This window comes from Bufo gargarizans, chromosome 7 (assembly GCF_014858855.1).
Source record: "Bufo gargarizans isolate SCDJY-AF-19 chromosome 7, ASM1485885v1, whole genome shotgun sequence".
NCBI lineage: Eukaryota > Metazoa > Chordata > Amphibia > Anura > Bufonidae > Bufo > Bufo gargarizans.
In genome coordinates this window covers 28873253-28886112 of record NC_058086.1, presented here as the reverse complement: position 1 = coordinate 28886112, position 12860 = coordinate 28873253, and the positions used below count along the sequence as shown (strand labels likewise).

General features: G+C 43.9%; 1 protein-coding gene across 1 annotated transcript in view; it reads right to left on the bottom strand.

Annotated features, from left to right (window-relative positions):
- Positions 1 to 11044, bottom strand: part of AGBL4 (AGBL carboxypeptidase 4) — a 1564331-nt gene extending 1553287 nt beyond the window's left edge. The window contains exon 1 of the mRNA XM_044302361.1: positions 10976 to 11044. Coding sequence (XP_044158296.1) covers positions 10976 to 11018 — 43 coding nt within the window. The 5' untranslated portion in view covers positions 11019 to 11044. The remainder of the gene's footprint in view (positions 1 to 10975) is intronic.
- Positions 11045 to 12860: the final 1816 nt, after the last annotated feature.

The window sequence follows — 12860 nt, the reverse complement described above, 5'->3', positions numbered from 1 at the left end:
CGAATATTCGAAAAAACAAAGTTATAGCAATATAGCAAATATTCGGAAAAAAAATGAATATAGAGCAATTTAGCTAATATAGTGCTATAATCTTCTTTGTCTAATAGTTGTAAGTTGAAAAATTCGCAATAAAAAATTTGAATCCGAAAATTCGAATTCCGAAAATTCACATACTACACAATCATTACCTTGCCGATTTTTCGCGTAAAAAAGAACGTGAATTTTCGAATATTCGACGAATATTCTACAAAATATTTGCGAAATATCGTGAATTCGAATATGACCCCTGCCGCTCATCACTATTGATGACCTATCCTCATGTTAGGTCATCAATATCCAATCAGCAGGAGTCAGACTACCTGCACCCCCGACGAATGGCTGTTCGAAGAGTCGGCCGTGCTCATAGAAGAGCTGCGTTTTCTCCACTGATTAAGGAGGGTACAAAAAACGTATACGTTTGACGGATGCCTCAGGCTGTTGCCATACAGTGGCATCCGTTCACCATAGAGTTACATTGTAAAAAAAAAAAAAAAAGTATAATTTTTTTTTTAACGGACTGGGCAGGATACTAGAACGCGGTGTGCTGCGTTTTTGTATCCTTTTCTTTTTTTTACGTATGCGTTAAATGGAGGTATAAAACGTGATGTGAACCCACCCTTACCTGTTCACCGTAGGCATTGCAATGGGAGCAGGTGTGATTACAGCTCCTCCATCCCATTCACTTGAATGGAAAGGACCAGCTGTAGTTACACTCCGTGCCATCCCAATGAATGGGACAGGAAGATTTCATTACACCTGCTCGCCACCCCCCCCCCCCCCCCCCACAGATCTGATATTAATGGCTTATCCTGAGGATAGGTCATCAGTGTAGGAAACCGGACAAGCCCTTGTCTTTTCACAAACCTGGCTATTATCCTTAGGTTAGCTTCTCCAGACCTGTGCCCCACACAATCCTGTCTCTGAGCTCTACAGGCAGCTCTTTCCTCCTCATGGCTTGGTTTTCGCTCTTATATGAATTGTCACCCGCAAGGCCTTATATAGACAGGGTTGTCTTCCAAATCATGTCCCATCCACTGGTGGACTCCATGTAGAAACATCTCAAAGATGATCAAGAGAAATGGAGGCCCCAGAGTTAAATGTCCAGTAAAATTATGTCCAGATTATATTTTAGTTTTTCCTTTTTAATACATTTTCAAACATTTTTAAAATTCTCTTTTTACTTTATGATGGGGGAAGACTAGATTTTTTTTATTTATTTTAGCACAAGGCTGCAACATTAAATATGAAAAAAGTGAAAGGGTCTTAAGACTTTCCGAGCGCACTGTACAGTATATGTATCTGTCTCTTATCTATCTCATATTCATCTACTCTATCTATTATCTATCTATATATCATCTATCTATCTCATAGAAGAACTATCTATCTACCTATCTGTCATCTATCTATTATCTATCCTTTATATATCTCCTATCTATCTATCTATCTATCTATCTATTATATATCTACCTGTTATTTATCTATTATCTATCATATATCTCATATCTATCTATCTATTTATCTATCTGTTATCTATCTATTTTCTATTATCTATCTATTATATATCTCATAGCTATCTATCTATCTATTTATCTCTCTATTATATATCTCCTATCTATTATATATCTCATATATATATCTATTATCTATCTGTTATCTATCTATTATATATCTCATATCTATCTATCTATCTATTATCTATCTATCTATCTATCTATTATCTATCTATCATATATCTCATATCTATCTATTATCTATCTGTTATCTATCTATCTGTCTATCTATCATACATCTCATATCTATCTATCTATCTATTATCTATCTATCTATCTATCTATTATCTATCTATCTATCTATCATATATCTCATATCTATCTATTATCTATCTGTTATCTATCTATCTGTCTATCTATTATCTATCTGTTATCTATCTATCTGTCTATCTATCATACATCTCATATCTATCTATCTATCTATTATATATCTATTATCTATCTATCTGTCTATCTATTATCTATCAGCTCATGTACACTTGTAAAAATATACTGAGCATAAGAACATAAAACACATTGGTGAGCACAAGGTCTGCTTAAGTGAAACTTGAAGTCATGGTATAATTACCATTAGCATGCAAAAAGTACATTTCATAGTTCAAACAGAGTAAAGTACAGCTTATCCATACTTTTTTTCTGTGTTTCTTATAAAAAAAAATATGTCCTCATTAAAAGAAAAACATTTCATAAGAATGAGCAAAGTGAAAGAGAAAAATCACAGCTCTTCCTGACACAACTCCTACACGGAGCTGATTATAGCTGCAGAGCCATGTAGGGACCTTTGTCTGAAAATGTACCCGACATATGAATTTCGGTTTATAGATTAACTCCCAATTGACCAACCTGGTCACCACCATCACCACTCCAGAGACAGCGTCCCTGAGGAATGGTATGGCGAGCTATGGTATAAGGCCTGAGACTCCGCTTCCCTCCATGTCCCGGCCATACTTAGAAGTTAAAGAGGGATGGAAAGATCCATTAAAATGATTGTGAATGTAAAATTGCCCTGTGTTCTGGTGCAGAATTCGGTGCATACACAGTACAGTACGGCTCATATTTGCGAGGGCGGAAGTTGTCTGTAGTACGTAGTCCTGCCAAGCATCAGGGCTGGACTTCCCATGTGTATTCCCACCTAACCCTGTGTTCTCGTGTGGAAATTGGCACATGCGCAGTACAGTATGGCTCAGATGTTTGCCAGGGCGGAAGTGTGTGTACTAAGCAGCCCTGGCAAACATCAGGGCTGTACTGCCCATGCGCCAATTTCCAAAGCACCAGAGTACACACGAGAAAAGATAGCCCTGTGAGATTACATCTCCTCCTATTGATCATCTCACTCAAAGCTGGGGCAGGGGAGGGGGCTGGCCAAAATAAGGAGCGGGGCTTTTGATGCAATGAGGTGCAATAGTGGCCCCCTTGTTGCACCAAGCAACTAATTTGCATATCATAACATCAAGGATTTCTCAGGAATGCGAACACTGATTGGGATGGAGGCAACAGCGTTTGAATCTGGAGACCTGCGCACATCTGACACTGCACTTGGATAAGAAATGGAGGTACAGTATGTGTTGACAGATTCCCTTTAAATCAAAACTGTTCTCATCTAAAAAGGCAAAACGTCACACATGTTTTAGGCAAATAAACCTAAAAAGCTGGCAGTCCCTATTTGGCGATTTTCCGGAGCCCAAGTTCTGCAGTGCAGGACGTTATAGATACCCCCAAATGTACAGTTGTGTTCAAAATAATAGCAGTGTGTTTAAAAAAGTGAATAAAGCTCAAAATCCTTCTAATAGCTTTTATTTCCATCCACACAAATGCATTGGGAACACGACACATTCTATTCCAAATCAGAACATGAAGAAAATTATATCACATTTGTGTTGTTCCTCTAAAAGAAATTGAAGAAAAGTGAATATTAGACTGTTCAAAAAAATAGCAGTGTTTGTATTCTTCTTTACAAACTCAAACATTCACTATATAAACTGAGAAATGTTTGAAGATTTTGCTTTCCTTTGAATCACTAATATTCAGTTGTATAACGGCTGTGTCTGAGACCTGCTGGACGTCTGTGCTGCTCGGAGTCACCACCTTCTGGCCCCTGTCACCAGGTTCTCCAGCCCAGGATGATCGGACCACATTCCACAGTTCTTCTCTATTTCTTGGTTTTGCCTCAGAAACTGCATTTTTGATGTCACCCCACAAGTTTTCTATTGGATTAAGATCCGGGGATCGGGCCGACCGCTCCGTAGCGTCAGTCTTGTTGGTCTGGAACCGAGATGTTTCCTGTTTACTGGTGCGTTTGGGGTCGTTGTCTTGTTGGAACACCCATTTCAAGGCCATTTCCTCTTCAGCATAAGGCAGCCGGACCTCTTTGAGTATTCTGATGTATTCAAACTGATCCGTGACCCCTGATATGCGATAAATAGGCCCAACACCGTAGTATGAGAAACCTCCCCATATCATGATGCTTGTCCACCATGCTTCCCTGTCTTCACAGTGTACAGTGGCTTGAATTCAGTGTTTGGGGGTCATCTGACAAACTGTCTCCGGCCACTAGACCCAAAGAGAACAATCTCACTTTCATCAGTCCACAGAATGTCCCTTTAGGCCGTCAATGGGCTCTTTGGCAGATTGTAAGCTCTTCAGCTCACGTCTTGTTTCCAGCAGTGGGACTTTGCGGGGGCTTCTTGCAGATAGCTTGGCTTCACATAGGCGTCTTCTCATTGTAACAGTCCTGACAGGGAACTTTAGACCTTTCTGTCATCTTCCTGGAGCTGATTGTTGGTCGAGTCCTTGCTATTTTGGCTATTCTTCTATCCATTCGAATGGTACTTTTTCGCTTTCTTCCACGTTTTCCAGGTTTTGGTTGCATTTTTAAAGCATTTGCGATCATTTTAGCTGAGCAGTCTATCATTTTCTGCACTTCTTTTTATGTTTTCCCCTCTCCACTCAACTTTTTAATCAAGGCACACTGTTCTTCTGAACAATGTCTGGAACGACCCACTTTCCTCAGAATTTCAGAGAGAAATGCACTGTAACCAGCATGTACAACATTTGCTGCCTTCCTTCCTTAAATAAGGGCAATAATTGCCACCTGTTTTTTAAAGAATAAATGACCTCACTCATTGAACTCCACACTGCTATTATTTTGAACATGCCCCTTTCAATTAGTGATTCAATTACACAGAATCAGCAGCATGCATGTCCTGACTGTTGGGTCTGTTGCATTTCTATTACTCTACTACACCTGCTAGTAAAATATTTGCTATGTAGAAATATCATTTCAAAAAAAAAAAAAGTGATTGATCGGGTTAGTGATGTCTGACTGCTATTATTTTGAACACAACTGTATCCCAGGTCGGGCAGCTGTAGTAGACGGGGGCTAATTAATAGATAATAGTATACGATTAGTTACATCTAAACGATTTCCTGGTCTTTCTATCTCTGTAAGTGGTTAATTATCATAACAATAATCCATTAGTAATACTTAGTATTTTGTGGCAGGCTCCGACACTGCAATGTCTCTTCCTGACAATAATTACTCCTGGCAATTAGCAGTTTGCCGCGCGGATCCCGATGTAAGAAGGAAAACAAAAAGTGAAATCACAAGTAAAGATACTTAATAAGGAGACAGGGGCACGGATGGGCCCGCCAGCTGCTTCGGGGTCACCATACATAATAATATTTCATGCTAGGAACAATACGTCACAGCTCTCGTGTGGTCATGAACACAATGATATAATCAACATGCAATTAGTCCGATTAACTTAAGTCTTTGTCAATGGAAGAACAGCAAAAATATGAATAAACCGGTAACTGCGCAGAGATCGTGTTGTCAGCCGTCTGATAATGCGGTAAATTAACGTGACACCCTGTCTATGGGAAAGGTTAATACATGACACAACTGCATTCAGTTCCTTACACACAATTATTCTTCACATTAAAACCACTCGCCTAAGGCCTCATGCACACGAGCGTAGTTATGGTCCGCATCCAAGCCGCAGTTTTTGCGGCTCGGGTGCAGACCCATTCACTTCAATGGGGCCGCAAAAGATGCGGACATCACTCCGTGTGCTGTACGCATCCGTTGCTCCGTTCCGAGGCCCCGCAAAAAAAAATATAGCATGTCCTATTCTTGTCCGTTTTGCAGACAAGAATAGGCATGTCTACAATGGGCCGCGGCTCCCGTTTTTTGCGGATACGCAGTTTGCGGACCGCAAAAAACAGCACGGTCGTGTGCATGTAGCCTAACACTGAGTGGGTGCGCAGCAAGCGATAGATACCCTGCGCGTCCTAACACCTTCCTGGGAGGCAATCATGTTTATCAGATATCACGTGTACAATCAAGATTCATTTTTGAGTTTGAAATTCTTGTTCCCAAAGATTCCCTTTAAAGGGCATCTGTCAGCAGTTTTGTCCCTATGACATTGGCTGACCTGTTACATGTGCGCTTGGCAGCTGAAGGCATCTGTGTTGGTCCCATGTTCATATGTGTCCGCATTGCTGAGAAAAATGCAAATAAGGCTCTAGGAGCAACGGGGGCGTTGCCGTTACTCCTAAAGGCTCTGCTCTCTCTGCAGCTGCCACGCCCACTGCATTCTGATTGACAGGACCAGGCAGTGTAAACGTCATCACATCTGGTCCTGTCAATCAAAGTAGAAAGGGCGCGGCAGCTGCAGAGAGATCGGAGCCTTTAGGTGTAGAAATGGTGAGGAATGGGGACACAAAGTGCATTAGAAAGATTAACTCTTTATTGTACAATGATTATTAAACTGCATCCACATTTGTAAAGAGGAGCTGCCTTCTCCCCCGACATGTCTGGTCTAGTAAATAATTGTATTCCACATGAACTAACAATTCTGGAACATTTAGGGCTCATTCAGACGGCCGTATGTTGTTGTTTGTGCGGAACGGGTGCAGACCCTGTCATTTCAATGGAGCCGCAAAAGATGCGGACAGCACACCATGTGCAGTCCGCATCCGTTGTCCCATTCCGTGGCCCCGCAGAAAATATAGAGCATGTCCTATTCTTGTCCGCAATTGCAGATAAGAATAGGCATTTTCTCTGAGATTGACGGCAAATTGCACAACACACACGGGCTGGTATCCGTGTTTTTGTGGATCCGCAATTTGCAGAACGCAAAAGACAGCCGTCTGAATGAGCCCTTATTCTTATGGCTCTGTGTTGTGATGAGATCCGTTCAGGGCTCTCACAAGCGGTCCATAACTGATCAGTTTTGCCCTAATGGATTCTGAATGGAAAAGGATCCGCTCAGAATGCATCAGTTTGGCTCCGTTCCGCTTTGGAGGCGGACACCAAAACACTGCTTGCAGCATTTTGGTGTCCGCATGACGAAGCGGAGCCAAACACAATGTAAGTCAATGGGGACGGATCAGTTTTCACTGACACAACGGAAAACGGATCTGTCCTCCATTGACTTTCAATGGTGTTCAAGACGGATCCGTTTTGGCTATGTTACAGATAATACAACCGGATCCGCACCAAACGCAAGTGTGAAAGTAGCCTAAGGTGGATTGCTAGACGTCTGATATTCTTAAGACAGTTATTAGTAATGTATTGTTTTGTTCTTTATTTTTTCCATTTATCTTTCTTATTTATTTATTTATTTCTTCACAGTACGTCATTACAGCCAATATAATTAGGGCTTAAAGAGGACCTTTCATCGGTCCAAACATTGTGAACTAAGTATCCTGACATATACAGCGGCGCCCGGGGATCTCACTGCACTTACTTTTATCCCTGGGCGCCGCTCCGTTCTCCCGCTATGCCCTCCGGTATCTTCGCTCACTTGGTTATAGTAGGCGGAGTCTGCCCTTGTCCTGTGGGCGTCTCCTCCTCCTAGGCTGTAGCAATGGCCAATCGCAGCGCACAGCTCACAGCCTGGGAGAAAAAAAATCGTTTTTGCGGTCTGCGCATGCTCAGACCGCAAAAAAATAAAATAAAAATAACTGCCGGATCGGTCTTTACAGATGACACCGGAGAGACGGATCCGGCATTTCAATGCATTTGTCCTACGGATCATGATACTTAATCCGTCTGGCAGTAACTACATTTTTAAAAGGAAAACTACATTTGCTCCCCCGACATGTTTCACTGAAGCATCAGCATCATCAGGGGTTGTGGAGCAAATAGCAAGAAGAACTGTTTATGATTATATGCCCTAAGGGCGTACCTATCATTAGGTGTAACCTATCATAAATTGGCTGGCTGATGGACATGGGTAGTCAGAAAATGCCGTGGATGAATGTAGGGCTGCAACGATTAATCGATGTAATCGATTATATTCGATAACTGGATTCGTTGTCGACGAATCCAGTTATCGAATAATCGCCGATTCGTTGCTATTCGGGCGGGCGGGCGGTCGCTGCATCTTTATTTTACCTTTTTACAATGACGCTCCCGCTCCTGTAACAGCCAGGCAGAGCGGACGGCGGCGTAACGTCACTCACTCACTCACGTGACACGCCTGCTCCGCCTCCTTCATTCATGAAGTGGGCGGAGCGGGCGCGTCACGTGATTGAGTGACGTTACGCCGCCGTCCGCTCTGCCTGGCTGTTACAGGAGCGGGAGCGTCATTGTAAAAAGGTAAAATAAAGATGCAAGCATCGGGGCCGGGGCTGTTAGGGGGTAGGGGGAAGGGGGATCTGTCTATGGCACTGCTATGGGAAGGGGGGTCTGTGTATAGCACTGCTATGGGGAGGGGGGAGGATCTGTCTATGGCACTGCTATGGGGAGGGGGGTCTGTGTATAGCACTGCTATGGGGAGGAGGGGGGGTCTGTGTATGGCACTGCTATGGGAAGGGGGATCTGTGCACTGTTATGCCCATAACAGTGCACATATCCCCCTCTCCATAACTACGCCGTCCACAGATCCCCCTCTCCATAACTGCGCCACCCACAGATCCCCCTCTCCATAACTGCGCCACCCACAGATCCCCCTCTCCATAACTACGCCGTCCACAGATCCCCCTCTCCATAACTACGCCGTCCACAGATCCCCCATAATAGTGTGGTCCACAGATCCCCCATAATAGTGTCGCCCACAGATCCCCCATAATAGTGTCGCCCACAGATCCCCCATAATAGTGTCGCCCACAGATCCCCCATAATAGTGTCGCCCACAGATCCCCCATAATAGTGTCGCCCACAGATCCCCCATAATAGTGTCGCCCACAGATCCCCCATAATAGTGTCGCCCACAGATCCCCCATTAGTGTCGCCCACAGATCCCCCATTAGTGTCGCCCACAGATCCCCCATTAGTGTCGCCCACAGATCCCCCATAAGTGTCGCCCACAGATCCCCCATAAGTGTCGCCCACAGATCCCCCATAAGTGTCGCCCACAGATCCCCCATAAGTGTCGCCCACAGATCCCCCATAAGTGTCGCCCACAGATCCCCCATAAGTGTCGCCCACAGATCCCCCATAAGTGTCGCCCACAGATCCCCCATAAGTGTCGCCCACAGATCCCCCATAAGTGTCGCCCACAGATCCCCCATAAGTGTCGCCCACAGATCCCCCATAAGTGTCGCCCACAGATCCCCCCATAAGTGTCGCCCACAGATCCCCCATAAGTGTCGCCCACAGATCCCCCATAAGTGTCGCCCACAGATCCCCCATAAGTGTCGCCCACAGATCCCCCATAAGTGTCGCCCACAGATCCCCCATAAGTGTCGCCCACAGATCCCCCATAAGTGTCGCCCACAGATCCCCCATAAGTGTCGCCCACAGATCCCCCATAAGTGTCGCCCACAGATCCCCCATAAGTGTCGCCCACAGATCCCCCATAAGTGTCGCCCACAGATCCCCCATAAGTGTCGCCCACAGATCCCCCATAAGTGTCGCCCACAGATCCCCCATAAGTGTCGCCCACAGATCCCCCATAAGTGTCGCCCACAGATCCCCCATAAGTGTCGCCCACAGATCCCCCATAAGTGTCGCCCACAGATCCCCCATAAGTGTCGCCCACAGATCCCCCATAAGTGTCGCCCACAGATCCCCCATAAGTGTCGCCCACAGATCCCCCATAAGTGTCGCCCACAGATCCCCCATAAGTGTCGCCCACAGATCCCCCATAAGTGTCGCCCACAGATCCCCCATAAGTGTCGCCCACAGATCCCCCATAAGTGTCGCCCACAGATCCCCCATAAGTGTCGCCCACAGATCCCCCATAAGTGTCGCCCACAGATCCCCATAAGTGTCGCCCACAGATCCCCCATAAGTGTCGCCCACAGATCCCCCATAATAGTGTCGCCCACAGATCCCCCATAATAGTGTCGCCCACAATTTGTTTTAATATGGCCTTTGAACATAATTTTTCAAGTAAGATCATATAAACCTCTGTTTTGTAATTTTGTCGTTTTTCCCGATTAATCGATTAATCGAAGAAATTAATCGGCAACTAATCGATTATTCAAATAATCGTTAGCTGCAGCCCTAGATGAATGAATAGAGTATCCAATCCCACTTGGAAGTCGGCACAAATGCCCTGCAGTCTCGAGTGGCGCAGGCGTGCAGACTTAGAGTCTACACCGAGAGACGGGCACCAGAGCGCGTGCGGTCAATTGGTCTTGATTAAAACTTTTGAGCCCCTTTCTCTGTACAGCCTTGAGATTCTCTAGTAGCAGGATCTGAATCTCTTCCTTCAGCCAACCTTATCTCTGATCTCTGACCTTATAACCACTCATTATAGCCGAATTCTTACCTTACTGATAAGAAGGGGCTTAAATAAGTTTTCATGATTTAGAGATAAGGGTTATTAGACGGCACAAAGTGAAAGTACCAGTCACTCAGCTAGAGAAACCGTTAACCCTTTGTGACAGAACGGCTGAATATTTTTTTTTATAAAGACCAATTGAAAAAAATGATGATTAGCCCAAAATGAGTAAAATGCAATCATTGAAAAATATAACTGCCCCCCTGATGGCGTTCATAGCCTTTAAGTGAGTGTCGGGACTTGTCTATGAAGTCATTGGTGGGAGTCCTGGCTGGGGTACCCCCATAAATGTACCCCGTAATCTATAGACAACATATAAGGACATTTTGAACAATTGTGCCATTGACAATAGCTATAAAAAAAATCAATGTCTGCAATAAAAGAGAAATTCTCAGCTGATGGTCAGTGAAAGATCCAGATTATAATAGCTTGGACATTATACTAATCACAATCACTGATTGCCAGTCCTCCCCCTTCCATTATTACTGCACCTATGCTACTTTCACATCCATACTGTCTTCTGGCAGAGGCACTGGCAACAATTAAAGGCTAAGACCATTTTCTGCATAGCTACACCCCGGTCTTCCCGGCGCCTGCCCATCCCCCTCTCCACAGCATCTGTAAGTCATAGAAACAAAACAAATAACAGACCCGTCTCTGTATCCCCGCAGCTCTCCGCCATGTTTGTTGTCATCCACTGACACAACCCGGAGACGCTCTTCTGCCGTCGCTATGGCAACTGGTGACGTTGTACGGCGGACTGGAAGCTCTGCGTCTCTGATTGACGCCGTACGTCATCAAGTGGGCGTGGCCAGAGGCGCTGTCCGAGGTGCTGGAGCCGGGAAAGTGGAGGACATGTAACAGGTAGGCGGGTGATTGACGTGTGACGTCAGTAGAAGGGGCGGAGTCGTCGCTGACCAAGGTGCTGGAGGAGTTGCTGCCTTTGTATACAGCAGTCACCTTGTCTGGAGATTAGTGTTGTCGTTCTGGAAGTAATAAAGTTCGTTAGCAAAAAAAATAAAAAAAATCTTATTTATAAAGTATTTTAACCCATTAATACCAAAAGCAACTTGAAACTTTTTTCAGAGTGGCCAGACCAGCAGTGATCATAATACTTACCTGGTTCATGGGTTCTGGTTCCATCGCTAAACGACCGCCTTCGCAGGTCTCTCGTCTCTCGGAATCAACATCCTGTTGACAGAGGTCATGTGACCGCTGCTGCAGCCAGTCACTGGCCGCAGAGGCGACCTGTCACCCACAAGCTAATATTTCTGCACATTGGACATCAATGTCGTTTTATCAGAAGAATTTCTTTTAGTAAGAATCTCAATAAACAGAAACTCTGCGTGGCGGAACATCGAGGTCATATTTTATCTCTTCATTTTGTATTTATTTTTTTAAGTAAGTGCCAAGCAGACTATATACTAAAATGTACTCTGTTACTCACTAGTGTTGAGCACGAATATTCGAATAGCGAATTTTTATCGTGAATATCGCCACTTCGAGAATTCGAGAATATTTAGACTATAGTGCTATATATTCGTTATATATCGAATATTCAGCATTGTTTTCCATCTGAACACACGATTCCTCTCTGCTTCTTGCTTGTGGGCCGATGAGAAGGAACAATGTCAAGTTCACAACAATACTCAGCGCACCAATCAGTAATCTGTAGTCAGACCTGCTAAAATGTGAAGCTGCACGTATTGCGCCAAAATATTCTAATCACTGCCGATTAGCGCAATCGCGAATATATTGGCGCACTTGACTCTATCTGCATATAAAGCTATTGCAATGTTCTGCCGGGCCAACCTCTTTCTCCAGTCTCAGGGAACTTCTAGCAGCTTGGAAAATGTAGCCAAAGTGACCCACGCCTGTATTTTGCGTTACGAATTCGCAGTACGCGATTTTTACATTGCCGATTTTTCGCACTTAATAAAATAATCTCGAAATTTGCGAATATATGATGAATATTCTACAAAATATTAATGAAATATCGCGAATTTGAATATAGCCCCTGCCGCTCATCACTATTACTCACATGCTGGTTGAATAGCTTGCATTTTTTACATTTATTTTTTAAAAATTTAAGTAATTTTATATATTTTTTTAATTTCAGACAATTAAGTGTTTTTTTTTCTGACAAATGAGGCTTTTGCTATAATATTACCATTTCTACACATTGGGCATCAATGTTGTTTTATCAGAAGAATTTCTGTCTGTAAGAATCACATTAAACAGAACCTCTTGCATGACGGAAAATTAAGATTATTGTTTTTTTTTGTTTTGTTTTTGTCTGTGTTGTTTCTGGTAATGGCCGCACCCCTTGCCTCAGGTGTTGCTAATGTGGTCATTTAACCTTCCTTATTTATTGTTGCTTCTCCCACAATGCTGTGCGGTTTATAGCTTCAGTTTCAGTTGTGGATAGCTGGTGTGTGGATCTCGGCGGAGTTCCTGGTGCTTCCATAGCCCCTTTGAAGTTAAGTCTTTCCTTTCCCTTTTTGTATTTTGTTTGGGTTCTGTGTGTTGCATTTCC